General features: G+C 44.8%; 1 protein-coding gene across 1 annotated transcript in view; it reads right to left on the bottom strand.

Moving 5' to 3' along the window:
- The window catches only part of ILA (putative protein kinase regulator ILITHYIA), a 210060-nt gene that overhangs the window by 171528 nt on the left and 21179 nt on the right, over positions 1-17353 (bottom strand). Inside the window, exons 5-11 of the mRNA XM_087395165.1 lie at positions 1872-2018; positions 1589-1773; positions 1337-1463; positions 935-1008; positions 670-746; positions 403-442; positions 84-250 (exon numbers count right to left, since the gene is read on the bottom strand). Coding sequence (XP_087251291.1) covers positions 84-250; positions 403-442; positions 670-746; positions 935-1008; positions 1337-1463; positions 1589-1773; positions 1872-2018 — 817 coding nt within the window. The remainder of the gene's footprint in view (positions 1-83; positions 251-402; positions 443-669; positions 747-934; positions 1009-1336; positions 1464-1588; positions 1774-1871; positions 2019-17353) is intronic.

Raw genomic sequence — 17353 nt, 5'->3', positions numbered from 1 at the left:
GTGCATACAATGCAAACAATAAGCATTGTAATCCAGATGAATTGTTTTCAACTCCCAAGTCTGGGGACTCCAGTATTCCTTACCTGAATTTCAGAACATTCATTTGATCTTCAAATATGGGAAGCCATGCTGAGAAACCATCAAACAGGTTCTCAGAGAATTTTGAGGAGGCAGAATGAAAGCGTCGGACTGCTTCAAAGGCAGCTTTGCGCACATCAATAGATGTATGCCAGAGGAAAAGGACAACAAGCTGCATTGTCAGAACAGTATCCATCAGAGCATCAACATAAGCTTCATGCACGATCAGGACTTAATATCAATACGAGCATGCTTTCCTTTGGCTTATCCTTTGAGCAATATTACAAACTTAGAAAAAGTGAAATCTACAGCAAAAAGCGCCACCTGAAAGAGTTGCTTGCTCCCTTCCATGTGATCAGTCAGACTGCAAATCAGGATATTCCAACATGCAGACTAGAGTTTAATAGCATGCATATAACATATGGCAAGAACAAGACATTGTGTTTAAAAGTAAGTTTTTATGTAAAGATGGCAGCAGAGGACCTCTCATCTCTATGAAACTGTATTACGTGTTCTTGCAGTAAACATTGAACGAATATAAATTTTGCAGAGAGTCTAAGGAGAATCACATCATTAGAACAGGATACCAACCGTGAGGAGTGCTTCAAGATGATAACCTCAAGTAACTCCACCAGAGCAACACAGTCTTCTGCTTGTAGTTTGCCTACCTGCACAACACTACCTAATATCATCATCATGTTGATGGAAGTCATGCCTTCAACAAGTATTAGCCATGTCAAAGGAAAAAAAATTACTTCTAGCATTCCTGATGACAAGTATAACCTCTGACAACACAACCAATAAAATATTTCGATACCAATAGAATTTCTAAACAAACCACATTAAGGATCATTACCAATGAAGTAGAAAAAATGGTAGAATCTTTATGTAGCAGAAGTGGCCAAAGTTTTTCTCTCACGATCCTGTCATCTGGTAAGCAGCAACAGTCAACATCAGATGCCTAAGTATATACTAGTTCAAAAACCATTAGCACAAGACAAGGTCTCCCATCTGAAAGATAATTGAGTTTCAAATGCTAACCATCCCCTTTGACCATTTGCACACACAGAAAATCTTGTATACAGGCAGAATTTGACATCAATCGCATTGAAAAACCCCGTCTTAGCAAACAATAGAGTGTATTGTTATCTCGATGCTAAACTTTAAAAACCTCCACCAAAGAGGAAGAACACAGAAACTGAAACTTTAACAAAACAAAAGGATCAAGAATCCACATGAAAAGGAAGAGTCTACTCACCAGCTCTAACATCAACTGAGGCAATCTGGAATAAAATCAAAAGACTGTAAATGCTATCGACTCGTTGGGCAGGTTTTGTTGCCCAATTTTTGCTCAAACTTAGTGACACATCTAGCAAAGATTGCATCTACACAATTGAGAGTCATGTTAGATCTCACAAACAAAAGGGTAAATTTTCCTTCATTCTAGAGAGGGAATCACAGAATTAGCAGTGGAGCACAATCTCCACCATGAAAACAGAATGTGGAGCACCTTTATGCAAACATTTGGATTTTTGAAGGCTAATCGAAGAGATCGTAAATGACATCGTCGTAAATTTTCTTTCTCTTTTAGTCCGGCCATGAAAAAACCCGTTGCATCTTCAGGAATCAAATCTCCTGCTCGTGAAATCCACAATCCTAGGGCAGACAATACTGAAGCCCGTACATCCTCGTTTCCTGTTAGTCACAATGATGAGTCCAAACTCCAAATGCAACAACGAATACCATTTTAAATGTATTCAATATAACTTAATGTAGATGAGCAAAAGCTATACCGTCTTCTCTATAATAAGACATAAGATACATGCAAATGGTAGAAGCAAGTTGCATCAACGCCTTTCCTCCAGGTGCACTACTAAGAGAATTCAGAGAGTTGAGCACACCTACTCTCTGAAAAGGGAATGAAAGCTTTCCTTCTGATCCTGTTGAAAAACAACCACAAAGATGAATGTGCGGTTTTCTACCATTTCAAAAAACACAAGCTCAGGTCATAATCCATACTTACAGCCCAGTTGCTCTAGTCATAACAGCTCAGTAGGATCAGAAAAGATAACTGACAGATAATTCAAACAGTATTACAAGAGCAAGGATAAGATCCAGAGATTGCCAGAAAGCAACAAACTGATTAAATACAAGAGTTAAAAGCTCACATGTATTCCCTAACTTCGCATCACAAACTAAAACAAGATTTGTAAACAATTGATTTGCATAGACTGCGAACTTGCAAAGCTTCAAAATTATGACCTGTCACAGCATCCTAGTGCCCACCTTAAGGTATCCTACTTGGGTCCTCAAAAGGAAGACAATCTTTACTAGGACGCATGCAATCGTACACATAGTAATATGCAGATTTCTGGATCCTCTTCATAGACAAAGAGCATACACAGCGATGATATGATATGGCCTTGAATGCCACAACAACGACGTCCAGGAAAACTACTTGAAGCAGGTTTGACACTTGGACAACAGTATCACTAAATATGCAAATAATGCACCACTCAGCATCAGTACTGAATGAGGGTTACGGCAGGACTAACCAAGGATTTGGAATAACCTAAATTGAGACTGAAGCCGGCGTGGATTAGCTTTAGATCCTGTGGATAGAGCTATTCAAAGAGGGCAAGGTTAATCCAGGAAACAAACTGTTGCCCTAATCTGTTGCTCACTCCTGCTGCTGCCTGCCCTTCAATGAGGTCTTCAGTAGCTATGGAAGGATCCCAAAACTCTCCATCTGTCAGCACCCTTTATGCCCTATGTGATTGCTCACTTCACACTGCCTAAGGGCTGCTGGATCTGCTGGTGACTTTGTTGCACTCTGCTAATTCCCCCGTTTCCACCTTGTCTGGTGCTCTAATGCACGTTAGAGGCCTGAAACAGGAGCTAGGCCCCTTGCCTTGCTGCTGCCTTTCACTGCCTCCTCTAGTGCCTACTGTGCACTTCTGGAGGGCTACTTTGCAGCCTGCATTGTGCAAATGGCTCTACTGGAATGCGAAGTCTGCCAAAGACAACCCATATTCCATGGATCCACATAACAAGCCCTCACCATAAGCCCATGGGTCTAATGTGTCAAAGCTCTGGCAATGGTCAGAGTGGCAGTTGCAAGGTAATCCTGGCACATGTATCATATGAAATTCTCTGTACTGTACAGTACGACGTGTCTTGTACGCTATGGTATGCATACGGAAAAAGTACTTTTTTTTTGCGATGGGGGCTGTGTGTTTTGTAGGGTGCAGTTTAATTTAAAAAGCTTAAAGGTTGTGGTTCAGATGTGTCCTCCTTCCTTAAAATGTATGCCTGTAATTATAACACATACCTAAAAACCCCTTTTGCCACTTAAAATTGATTTGGCACTTCATTGGGTACACCTGCCACCGCCTCCCTTCTCATCCTATCTCAGGGCTAGTTACTACCCCTTCCTTCAGCCAAACAGTCCTGTCTTCAAATCGTTCTCTTCGAAGCCATAGTCACTCCGATGGTCCACACGGCCCCATAGACTGTAGAGTATAGACTCTTAAGTCATGAATCATTGCTCTAGCATGTTCTACAATTTCGATCTAGTAATTGGTTTGGACTTTGAGCTTTTAGTTTCAAGTTTAATGTCTTTGTGTATTCTGTATGATGTATGTACATCAGTAGTCAACTATGGTAGAACTACTGGATTGTTGATGGCAATTAATCATTGCATTCTATGGCTTAAAGGCACTAGTATATTGTCCCTCTCCCATCTCCCCCTCCCTAAAAAAATGTATTCGCTAGGTTATTGCGGTCCCATAGATCTCTTTGTCACCGGTGCACATTAATAGACTTTCTTTCTTTCTTTCCCCTCTCTCTCCCTTCCCTCCCTCTTTTTTGGGAAGAAAACAACAATTTACAAAGCCGCCATACCTTAAGTACGATGCAACGTACTGGGACTCATGCCATGCATATGGTACATAACATATACGGTACCACCTTGGGCAGCTTGCCACTTTGTTGACATATAATAAAGTCCATGCTCCCATTGCCAACTATGCCATGTTGCCAGGCTGTTGGGAGGGGTACCGACACAGCTTCCATAAAACTCATATCCAAATGGCATCCTTCTTCTTGGCTTGCCTGCAATAACATCTGCGACCTTGGTTGAGGGCACCTACCAGTAGCTCTACATTATCTGTTGGAGCCATGTCATGGCTATCGCCACCTATGGTATGGGTTGCCACTTCTATTGTCTTGTCTTGCAATTCCTTCCTTTGTTCTACGCGAAGCCGTGCCTCCACCTCCTCCTTGGTCTGTCTTTCTTTTCTGCCCAGCCTGATGAGGTTAATATGCGTTTGCCTTGCATTAAGCTTTGGGAGCCTGCTCCTTTTGGGCTGCAACATGCCGTGCATTAAACTTCAGCACCCTGCCTCTCTTGGGCTGTGACCCTTGGTGCTGCCGCCTCTTTCTCCATCTACTGCTCCTTTTCTGCCTTGATCTTCATCTTGAGCTAGAATTTGAGCTTTGATGAAGTCAATATAGGGCTTCTTCGTGGTTTTCTTCTTAATGTGCTGCATGGGTATGGGCATGAGCAAGAAGAACACCGAGTGATCACCATCACGTTCTACAATGTTGCCCCGGTACTCCTTCATGTCATGAATCTCCTCCACTGTATCAGGCTTTATGTCTATGAGTACCTAAGCCCTTCCTCCGCAAGCCATCCCAATCGACTTGCTGAGCCAACAAGGCTCAACATACATCTTTCTCGTTATTTCTTGGACAACCAAACTACCCTTTGATTTTCAAAGATTGTTTTGAATGGTTTCAAGACAGCCACGACCAGGGGTTTGTGACTGGTGTGAGATGCACATATCACCATATCTGAACCCATCTAAGCTGCCTGTATAAAGAGAATTGTGGGCTTTACAACCATCAAAAATCAGTAAATGCTTTTAGTTGTAGAGACTCCTCCCACACACTTGCAGATATAGTTCAGCTAAAGATGAAAGAATTTTGCAATCATCCATGTCTTAGATTAGATGGTCATATAACTTCATAGCTCCAGTTTTATCGACCACAAACAGCTTGGAAGATATCCCCAGGCTACATTCCTGCAACATAGAACAACCATCCACCCTTGGGACTTCAATATCAACCCTTTCACATCACAGTTTGCCGAGACAAGCATACCACCACCCTTCCACCTTGGCAGCAAATCTCATTACAGTTTCAAATGTGGGACGGCTCATGATGAGGCACTTGCTACATGGACTCCAGCTTGTCATAGAATTTTGACACAAGGTGTAACAAAGGGTAACTTTACTTAGTTAGCTTTTAGAATGGTGGGCCTCTTAATGGCTTGTAAATAAATAGTTTTTTTTTTTCAAAAAAGAGACTTCTATTAAGTATTAAAGAAAACCGTTAGAGCAAGCTCCATACGGGAATACGGGATACACCATGTAATGCATGAAAAGCTCAAGAGCCAAAAAGAAAGGATTGGGGCTGATAGTGCCATCTCAATCCGGTGGCAACCTCCGAGAAAAAGGGAGAACCCCTCCAAACTCAAAGAAATACAGTCCTCCTAGAAGAGGCTGCCTATGAAGGGCCCTGCATGCTAGCCCATATGGCTATCAAAGTGTGAACCATGTCACTCCAAATACCCGTGAACACCTGTGATGGGTGTATCTGGGTGTCATCCAAGGCCTCTGTGCATCTGGCTCTCCAAATGTGCCAAGAGGAAATGCTAGCCAAAATCTCCCAAGAGGTGTCCACTGAAACATGTGAAGCTCTCAAAGGAATATGTGGTACATCCTGAAGAGAGCAGGGCTCTATCACCTATCGGCGGATCGAGAGTGCCCAAGAAGAAGACTCACCCTCATAAAGCACCTGGGGCCCAGTAAGGGATAACCATGCGACCGAGCCCCAAGTCATGAAAGAAGGGGAAGTATGAAAAATGTTGAGTATCCGAGTAACTCCTTTCCAAACAATTCTCGCTTGATTGCAGTCCCAAAGGCAATGTCGCACTGACTCCTCTGCAAAATGACAACGAGGGCAAGTGGGATCAGCCCCAAATAGTGATCTCCATAGGTTCACTGCAATCCCTCCATGAATAGAAAGCCAAAAGAAAAGAGTGATCTTTCTATTTCTGAGGGATTTCCAGAGCCTCCTCTAGAAATTCCTACGCAAATCTACGGTGATGAAGAAGCTATCCCAATGGGGGGCTCTGAAGGGAATCCAACCTCTACTGCTTAGCTAAAATCTCCTGGCATTACTAACCGTGAAACGAAAGAAGGAAATCCCCCTCTCTCGGTGCCCATGATCTATCCACTCCCACTCTCCTGGATCCCACTGCAAGCACCTGATAGGTGCACCTCCATATAAAAACAACCTCCAGGATCCCAGGGCCAAGAGCAAAGGGTCGGGATCCAAGTACCACTGCAAGCCCGCTCCATGGTCCACAAAACCAACAATCCTGACAGGCTGAAAGGCAACCTCTAGAAGAATATCATCCGTGGATCTAGAGAGTATACCTCCATCCCCAACGTCAAAGACCAGAGCATCTTCCCCGAGACCTCGAAGAGCGATCACCTGTAGAGGAACTGCTGTCCTCAAAAAAGCTCCCATCCAAGTGGTGGAAGTAATAGGCATCTCAACTGTCCATTCCACCGAGATGGCTGCATCTATCTGTTGAATCCTGCGTGCTACCCCTCTGAGGTGACTCACGGACTGTAGCCTCTGATCCTCAGGTAGCTTGATAAAAGCCTTCCAAGTGCCTACTGTGTAGGCGGGGCCTCTCTCCCATCCAAACCACTGCATATAATGGGAAGTGCCCAGAGGTCTGCCATGCTCATCAAGTAATTTAGTAAGGGGATCCATAAGTTGCCACGTGGCATCATAGGCTGGCCATCCCATAAGTAAACTTGTAATTGATGCCAGGCCGACACCTATAAGAGGGAGCTCTGGTCACAAGTCAGCTCCAATCAGTAAAACAGGAAATTACAGCAACACTGGACACTAAAGTTAACACATCGGATGTGTATGAAGAAGTACAAGAACAGGAGAAGAGGGTGGCTAATACACGAGTCGTACGCATAGGGGGGCTACCACAGGGCTGGTTTGAAGGAACTCAAAAGGAAACACTGAAAAATATCATGGAAAGAACCCCACAACTAGAATGGGATGCTGAAGACGTAATAGTTGTCTTACAAGAGGGGACACAAGCCAAAGTATGCTTCCAGAACAAGATGAAAAGAAGCAAGATTCTTAAGCAAACCAATAAGCTGAAAGGCACTAAAATATGGATAGCAGAGGAGCTCACCCCAACTCAGCTCAAAATGAAGGCCACTGAATTGGCTAAAGTGAAGGATGCTCGAAAGGAAGGAAAATGGGCTGTTTACAGAGATGGAAAAGCACTTATAAGAGACTTCAAATCCAAGCCTAAAGACTCTCAGTCTTAAACTGATGTAATGCAGGCCGATTATCGTTGGTAGTAGATTGTAGTAGACTGCTGTTAACCTATAATAACTTTGTGAGTGCTATATACACTCACTAGAGACTCTCAGTCTATAACTGATGTTTTGGTGTTCACCTTTTGGTGTGTGTTTGTCCCATAGGCCCGTGAGGTCTCCCGAGGACGTTAATATATCTTTCTCTCTTTCTGCTGTACTATGTACTCAATTCATTTCTTAATGCAAACTTGTGGTCACTCATTACAGCCGAAGCTTGAATAGCTCTAAGATGAACTAGGAAGCCTTCTCCTAGCCTAGGAATCTCTTTTCCTAGTCCTGTTGCTGGTGCAGCCAGTCATGGATCTACACACAAGCCAAGTACTTGATGGTTCAGCTCTTGAATTTCTGCAACCTACATGGTGCACTTTACCTTTGCATTCATTAGCTGGTATTTCTACATTAATTAGGCTGTGAATTAGACCTAAGCTAGCAGGCTGTAGGCTAGCTTAGTTACAGTGATATCAGAGCACTTGTCATGGGAATTTGTCCCAAATTTTAGAGAAACCATATTTTCTGACAGTCAAACATGCACTTGCTGGAACCAATTTCGAGGCAGAAGTAGGGGCAAATGACATCTGATCAGTACCAAACTTGGTACAGGGTGTAATGAGCTGAGGCGAAATTGAATATGCAGGAAAAACCAGGCTTGGTAAAGTAAAACCCTAATTTGCCGCAGAATCAGTAAAACTGGCACTCTCATAAAGCCTGAGTAATGCTGACTCATACCATGGAATTTCCAGAAATTTCTTGAGGGCTTTTGATCTGCTGATCAAACTGAGCACAATGATGTAAGAATCATGCTGATCTGATTACTTTGGAATTTGACCTAGTCTAGGGGTGCCACGTGTCCAACTGATGATTGGAGCAACTTTTGGCGATGAAATAGGCCCCAGGCTCAAGATGCCATGCTCCAAATTTCAGAATGAAATGACAAGATTTTCCCCACTTTTGAGTTTTTCCTGCTAATCTGACCTATTCTATTCAATCTATACCTAATCTGAACATTTGGTTGGGAATTGAGCTCCAAATCGAGCTAGACTGTGAACTGTCCAGCCAGAGATTGACACGTGGCAGTGAGCTTGCTGCCCTGGCTAGTAATAATTACTGTTCTGCTCCAAACAGTGTTTTGAGCCCTAGACAGTGTATCTGACAGTTTCTCTACAATGGGTATCATTAAGAGGGTACAAATAGTGTGCCAAACAGTGAAATTCTGTTCCAGAAGTGCTTCTAGTGAGCTGACAATGGTTCACAGAGTTCTAACAGTGTTTTCCAAAAGGTGCTTAACCAGTGTCTCCAATCAAATTGGTTCGGGTTGTACAGATGCCTGCAAGGAGGCCTGGAAGTCGAAATAGAAGTTTCAAATGGGAGATCTGGAATCTATTGCTGAGAATGATGCTGTAACAGATACTATAGGGATGGGCACTGGCCCCAATGAAGGAGTACAAGATGATGGCATGGACCATAGTGATGCCCCTGGCAGTAGCAAACAGGGGGCTCCAGAGAGCACCTCATTTGTGCCAGCTTCTCAAGGTCAGGAGCACAATAATATTGGTTGTATCCATCAGGCCCTTAAGGAGATGACTGTGGAGATTAAAGCTAATGGTATAAGGATGCAGAATGCCTTTGCTACAATGAACAGGAACTTGGACCAGCTCAGAAGGAGTCAGATTCATGACGGAAAGAAGCCTATGGAGCAGGCCCTAGAGGGTGACTCAGATTCTGAAAAGGATGTCATGGTTGAGCCTACTCATGGCATCAGCAAGGAAGACATATCATTCAAATGAGGAAACAGCTCACAAGAGCGGGGAGCAGCTAAAGAGTAATATCCCGAAGAGTGCCAGCCCTAAGGTAGATAGCCTCTGTCAAAGGTTTAATGAATACAAGAACTTACCTGCTGATCTCAGGTCAGTCATGCTATTTCATCAATATATTCAGTCTGTTAAAGTTGCTAAACCAAGGGGACCTACTCAAGACAAGGATGTCAAGGATAAAACACCTCTGCACAACAGGCTACTCTAGAGCTGAAGACAACCGCTCACCAACCTCCACGCGGAGCTGCACACTGGTGTGGAAGGGATGCTCCAAAAGATGCACAATCAGGACTGGAAGGGCTGCTTTAACTGGTGCTCTATGGGCTGGAAGAAATGCTCCAGCTGATGGGGAAAACAAGGAGAAATGGGGACCTATATATAGGCAGCCCCCCTCCCTAGTCGGCTGATGTAGAAGGGGGCCGACCCCCTGCTGTAGGGCCAACCCAGCTGTAGGGCTGCCCACAGCCCTATAAAGGGGGGGCTGTAGGGCTTCCCACAGCCCTATAAAGGGGGGGCTCACCCCCAGCCTATGGGGGGCTGCAACCAGCCAAGGTGGCTGACCTGCTCCACAGCCCATATATAGGGCCCATAAGAGGCGCCTACAAGGCCGCCTCTACTGGCACACAAAGACCGACTCCTCAACCAGCCACCATGGCATGAATATGGGGCAAGCACACCCACAACACATGCCCTCACTCATCTATCCTAGCATCTCACTAGGCACGCACACCCACAAGCAAGGTCCTCTCTCTCTAGGTGACATCAAGAGATGGTGACCTCTAACACCCCCTCTCAACTCATGGGTGGTCAACCAGACTTTAGAGGAAATGTTTAGAGCATATGTTTCATTGAGGCAACATACGTTGGATAGGTGGTTGCCACTGTTAGAATTTGCCTACAATGATAGAAAACATTCCCCTACAAGGATGAGTCCATTTGAGCTGAACTATGGTTATAGACCAGCAAATCCAACTACGGTTGGAATACCTCAGAAAGTGTCTAGTGCCGCGAACTATGTAGTTCAGATGCGGGAGATGCTAGCACTTGCAAGAGCTAACATCCGCTAGGATATGGATAGAGCTAAGGCATATGCAAATGAAAACAGATCCGTTAGGAAATTTAAGGAAGGAAAAAAAGTTTCTCAAAATTCCTTCACACTCCAAGTCTTTGACTGCAAGAGAGTGTGCTAAGTTATCACCCCGATATTGTGGGCCGTGGTTAATTATTAAAAGAATGGGCAAGGTGGCCTATAAGTTGGAATTACCACAGGATTGTAAGGTGCACCCAATGTTTCATGTTTCTCGTTTAAAGAAGTTTTTGTACCCGGGTGACTCACTAATCGAGGGTGTTGTTTTGTTTCAGGAGATAGAGAATAATGCAAGGCCCTGCAAGTACACAATCGCGGAAGATACCCACGGTGTTGGTTGCATGGCATGGTCTACCTCTATATGAGGCTACTTGAGAATCCGTGTACCAGATACCGAGAGCATTCCCAGATTTTATCATCGAGGACGTTGATGCTTGAAGAGGGAAGGAATGTTTGCTGTGTTGTCATGCAAGTCCACTTATGGAAAACAGGCTGATGTATCAAGATGCAACAAGGGTGAGAGACTTGTGGCGATCCTGAACAATGGAGAAAGCTCTTGTATGCTTTCTTTTTTTGCTTTGAGAAGATAGGTGGCTAATTGGTCACTAGTGACAGCTATTGGGAACTGTGTGGCCAAGTTTGGTTACTAGTGATTGTTCCAGGCTGCGTGCATTAGGGATGGAGACCTACTGCCAAGAGTGGTGAGAGCAGTGAGCAGTAAAGGCGATGCAGGGTATGTGGATGCCTAATGAGATGTGAAATACCCAAATGCAAGAAAGAATGTATCCTTTATGTAGCCTGGAACTCTGGGCCTCTCACTTAATTACAGAAATACTGAAAGGGGCGCCAAGGTTTGCGGTCCATCTGTGTCTGTATTTTGGTGTAGGGGCACTCTAGCTCCCGAGTCCCAAGCTGCCAGTTGTATATTTGCTGAATTGTTGATATAACAGTGTTGGCTGGTTATTTGTTAGTTCTACTGCCCTTTAATTTATTGAACGCTGGTTTCATAGTTCCGTTGGCGGGAGATCACCATCTTCTTTAAGGAGGTGAGACTTTGGTTGCCTCTAGTGCAACTATTGCTTGATGTCATTGAATTGCAGCAAGGAGAATTCAGCAAGTATGTCACACAGTGACCAGGATTGGGATAGGGGACACGAGTCCTCTTAAGATGGGCAATCTTTCTTTGAGGGAGCTTATGTTGATAATGATCAGAATGCCGATAGGCAGTACTGATGCTTTAGTGAAAGCATACCTAGAGATATTTTCCTCACTCAGACTAGGTTGTCTGAGAGGCATATGCGTTGAGTCCTGAGTTGGATGCAGAGGATGGGGATTCTGCAAGGCTCTATGATCAGTTGTCTGATGGACAGCAGCATTTGCATTATACTACCCCATATGCAAGAAAGAATGTATCCTTTATGTAGTCTAGAATTCTGGGCCTCTCACTTAATTAAAGAAATACCAAAAGGGGTGCCAAGGTTTGGGCCCAACCTGTGTCTTATCTTGGTGTAGGGGCACTCTAGCTCCCAATCTGCCAGTGGTATATTTGCTAAATTGTTGATATAACAGTGTGGGCTGGTTATTTGTCAGTTCTACTGACCTTTAATTAATTTCAGGCCGGTTTCACTCATCTTACTGAGAGAGGGATACAGATGCCTACCCATTGGAGACTGCCTGTTCTAGTTCAAGTTTTCCCTTGATAGTAATAAGAATTCACTATCTTTTTTAGATGCTCTAAATGCTGATGCTGAGCCAACTATTGCAACATCATAGCAGAATATGAAGGACAGTGGATGTCGACGTGTTCACGATGCAGCTATGGAAGCATGGTGATGCTCATCTCACTGCAAGAGATGTGTGTGCAGTATTAGGGAACCCTTCTGTGTTCTGTCTTGAGTTATGGTTGATTTTACTCTCATGCTCTTCAGTATTCAAGTGCTGAGCTTTCAGAATTGACTCACAGGGTGAGACAGGCATTGGTACTACCAACTGTTTATGTGCCCATCCAGACTTGTACTCAATGCATCTGCTGACAGAGAAACAACAATGGAGGCAGGTGGATGTGAGAGGGCAAATTTCTTTTGGGCCTGGGTGAGACAGGCATTGGTACTACCAACTGTTTATGTGCCCATCCAGACTTGTACTCAATGCATCTGCTGACAGAGAAACAACAATGGAGGCAGGTGGATGTGAGAGGGCAAATTTCTTTTGGGCCTGGGTGACTATAACAAAGGGTAAATTTACTTAGTTAGCTTTTAGAATGGTGGGCCTTTTAATGGCTTGTAAATAAATAGTTCTTTTAGTGAGGGGAGCCATAAGTTGCCACATCATAGGCTGGCCATCCCATAAGTAAACTTGTAATTGATGCCAGGCCCACACCTATAAGAGGGGGCTCTGCTGTACTATGTACTCAATTCATTTCTTAATGCAAACTTGTGGTCACTCATTACAACTGAAGCTTGAATAGCTCTAAGCCGAACTGAGAAGCCTTCTCCTAGCCTAGGAATCTATTTTCATAGCCGTGTTGCTGGTGCAGCCCTTCACAAGCTATGGATCTACACACAAGCCAGGCTGTAAATTAGACCTAAGCTAGCAGGCTATAGGCTAGCTTAGTTACACAAGGGAGCTATCGAGGTTCATGGCTAGACTCATGGTTGTTAGGTACGCTGGGTACAAAAGGTTATGAACGTTTCACATTCAAGTACCTAAAGTTCCTAAATTTAACTTTTAAGAAAAACATTAGAAATCTCTTCAAAAAAATTTTACATATAGATTTATACAATATACAAGCATCTAAATGAAGGACGTTAGATACATACTATATACTACACTAGTACACACTGCAAGACAAGATGATAGATGAAATTTTAAATAACATACAATGCCCACTGCATAGATTTCATACATATTAAGGTCCTGAAAGCTGACTTCGAGCTATCAATATCCATTGACTTCTAAATCTTCGGTGAAGAAAGATGAATTAATAATTAATTTTTAAGCATTCACTGAATCAGCGCCCATGCTGCCTACTGATGTCCACACTTGGAGGTAGTGATTAGTCACTTACAGTTGTGCTGTTCACGCTTGGACTCTAGAGCTTGTACCGTTGCAAGAGAAGACAATGGGCAATGGGCTGCAAGTAGTGGCCAAAGCTGAAGCGAACCGCTGCAACCAGCAGCAGCCAGCTAAGAGAAGGGCCTAGTAGGCCCAAAACACATTTCGGGACAGACCGAAACGTACGAAATTAATCTACAATGATGTGTTGTTAATTTTTTTATTAAAAAATTAGCAATATGTTTTAAGCATCCAATTTAAGTTCTAAGTGACATATCAAATGTCTGTGTATGATGTTTCATGAGGTTTTTCCAAGTATTGGACTTCTGGTGGTAATAATCTAAAATGTTTTAATATTTTTTGAAAAATATATATGTAAATACCCTATTATGCATGAACGTTTTTACAGGCGTTTCAGGTTTACCTCGATACTTTCCGAAACCCCAAAATGCCTTTTGAAACTTGGTATTTCGAAACTCCTCACCTACTACAGAAGGCATTTGCAAAATGGCAAAAAGAGGTATGGAGGCAAAAAAATGTGCCATACGAAAAAATTAAGGGCAGGTGAATTTTTAAAAAACAAAAACCTAATGTACCTGGCTTGGCACCTGACCTAGGGTTTGTTGCCTATCGTTCCTAAACTTTAGGTACGAACCCAAACTAACCATGACCAGAGTCTAAGGTTGATCTGCATCTCTATGCTCCTATTGTTGGAAAGGTCACCTCCCAGAGCGTGGGGGAGGGAGACCTAGGGCAGAAGATGCCCAGAGAAGAAAGAGAGAAGGGGCTGCCACATGGGCAGCACCTCACAAGAGAAGAAGGCTGCAAAGGACGGGACTTGTGGAAGGAGCAGAAGGCGGGGACAGCAAACCCTAGATCTGACCTGGCAGGGCACGATGACATCAGCAGCGTACGGCTCTGCACGGAACTGGGAGGGGGCCTGGCAGAGGCGCAGTTATGGCAGCATGTGCAGAAGGAACTGTGGCTGTCAGTGGGCAGGAGGCAGGCCTTTTATAGGCTGGATACTTGCCTTGAAAGGAGGGCCAAAGGTCCCTGAAAGTGTGGGCCAAAAGCCCTGGGGGGGTGTGCCCTTTTAGGGCTGGACCAGCCACAAACTGGTCGGCCAGTATGTAGCAGGCTGGTCGGTTTTTACCAGCCCCCTTGGGGCCTTTTCAAAGAGGCCATTTAGCCTCATTCAATCATCACTTGGTGCAGCAGTTCAGGGAGCAGAAGGCTCAGAGTGCTGCCCACCTACGCTGGTGCAAAGACAGCAAGATGTTGTGATCTGGACGGAAAGTCTACAGAAGCTCGAGGTGGAGCACGCGGACTCGAGTCTAGAGATAGCCAGTAGATAGGAGAAGGACCTTGCGGTAAGATCAGAGGACCACATCATTGGTGGGACTCTGGATCTGACTCTTTTGTATTGCGTGCATAGTTTTGGACGGAAATATATATTTTGGTGGTTTCTCTATCTGGTTGGTTCATTGTCTATTGATGAGTCTGCACACCTATTGTGACGCACATTAAGTAAAGAAGTTTGTGATTCCACACCCACACCGCACACTGTGTGAGCTCCTGGGCATTACTATAAGTCTTCCGCTGTGCGTACCCTCTGTTGGGTATTTTCTAACATGGTATCAGAGCCCAAGTACGAGGCTCACAGGTGTGGGAGCCTGAAGGCCCTTGCTGAAGGACGACCCTGATTCAGAAGCTCTAGGGAATCGACTTCCACGACTGGAGGATTGTGCCCTTGCGAGAAGGAGGGTGACTCAAGTTCAGTCAGGTGCGTTCAGAGTTCTGGTTTTCTGAAATTGAGTTTGGTTGACTTTGCTGTGTGGTATAAACTGCAGAGATGTCGACCTCTACAGCCACTTCAGCCCCTGCTTTCCCTTCCTCCTCCCCCAGTTTTCTCTCTTTCACTATCCCTAATTTTGGAGAGTCTGGGAACCTGGACGGGACTAATTACCCGATCTGGAAAGTGAAGATCCGGAGTCATTTAGTGGCTCGGAAGTTGTGGAAGCTGACCACGGGAGAGGAGTCAAAGCCGGAGGACATGGTGGACAGTAAAGGGGAGGTACTCATGGCAGTAGATAGAGGGGAGCTTGAAGCTTGGGAAGAAAGAGATGCCCATGCCCTGGCAATAATCATAGGGACTACGACGGACTCCATTCTTCCGCATATCCAACTGGCCGAGACGTTAGTAGAGGCGTGGGCCACACTGAAAGATCTGTACGAGATAGACAATACCTCCCGGATCGTGCTTCTTCAGCATCAACTCTACAATCTTGATATGGAAGGAGATACGGTACATAGCCATTTGACGAAGGTCAAGGTGGTGCGAGATCAGCTGGCAGCAATTGGTCAGAAGACAGACTCATGCCATCTAGCCTTGATGGTACTGAGGAGACTGCCTCGGAGTTTCAAGAGCTTTGTTACGGCTGTAACAGCAGGACAGAGGACCAAACAAAAAGGCGGATCAGAAAAACAAACAAAAGTCTGACTCAGATTCAGAGGGAAAGACCAAAGCAAATGTGGTAATCGAAGAGTTGTTCCTGGTGACATCACCGAGTGTTACCGAGGTCAGATATGTTGTTCCAAAAATCACAGTAAGGATGTCTGACATAGAGATGTGGGTCGGCGAGGAGTCAGATGCTTTTGTGAAGGTGAAAGACAGCATGGAGCGCTTGGTACCTTCTAGGTGTGTGGCTGTTAACACTGACACGAGGGTGGATTCCATGGAAGGCCCTGGGGTCTCATGGTCAGATGGATGCTGGACTTCAGAAAGGGACAATACAGGATTACACAGGATCTTGGTGAGTGCCTCATTGAGGTACAGGGTTTGCTTTCAGAGCGAACATTCAAGCAGTACAACAGTCTGGTATGTATTTGATATTCTGCATTTGAGCCTTTATAGCATGCTGTGGAGAGACTCTGCTCTTCATTTGTCTCAGGTGATAAGAGATTGGAAGGAATTGGCCTTCTTCGAAGGCAGAAGGGGAAGTATTGGTGCTTCTTCAAATCTCGGACGCAGATTGCTAGAAGGTGGTAGACAAAGAGTACTGAAGCCAGAAGAGTACTTGCTTGAGAACTCAGCGAGAGTTCATGGTCCAGGTTATCTCGAAATATTCATTGGTTGCAGACCTTGCCAAAGGAAAGACGGGTTGAAACAGACCCTCAGAGCATGGTGCCTGGAAGACTCCAAGTTGTTCACTCATTATGAGGGGGACGACTGGAAGATCATGACGGCTGGATTGCTCGAGTTCAGAGGCGGGAACGTGACTGAAGGAGGTGGTGCCAGGAGGTGCTACCAAAGATAGACCTGTGTACTAGGATGGTGTGCGGAAGCGGAACCGGACCTGGTGGAGCAGGAGCCACTGGATGAAAAGCCAGGAAAAGATTTCGACACCGAAAGGTTCCAGAGGACTACGACCAGGGAGTTACTAGAGCATATTCATCGACGTGTTGGCATTGGGCTGAGATGTGTCGGTGATAGGGGGTGTTGGAAAGGTCACCTCCCCATCTGTAAGCCCCCAAATGAGGAGAGCGTGGGGGAGGGAGACCTAGGGCAGAAGATGCCCAGAGAAGAAAGAGAGAAGGGGCTGCCACATGGGCAGCACCTGAAACCGGCCTCTAATCACTCAGAGGGCAGTGGAACTAAACCTTTAATCACTTCAGCAGTTATTTACAGCTCACAAAGCATATATCACAACCATTAACCATTGCATGATCACCATTTGGCATTTACCCATTTGTCCACAAACAAAACCACTGAAAAAGGGATGGAGGCTAGAATGCCCCTGCTCAACAAACATAGACAAGTGCACCCGATTGGCCCCAAACAC

Source organism: Dipteris shenzhenensis, chromosome 24 (assembly GCF_047967505.1).
Source record: "Dipteris shenzhenensis isolate YYH24624 ecotype China chromosome 24, Dip_SZ_1.0, whole genome shotgun sequence".
NCBI classification, from domain to species: domain Eukaryota; kingdom Viridiplantae; phylum Streptophyta; class Polypodiopsida; order Gleicheniales; family Dipteridaceae; genus Dipteris; species Dipteris shenzhenensis.
Note: the sequence above shows the minus strand (reverse complement) of the source record. Positions and strands in the feature narration are given on the sequence as shown.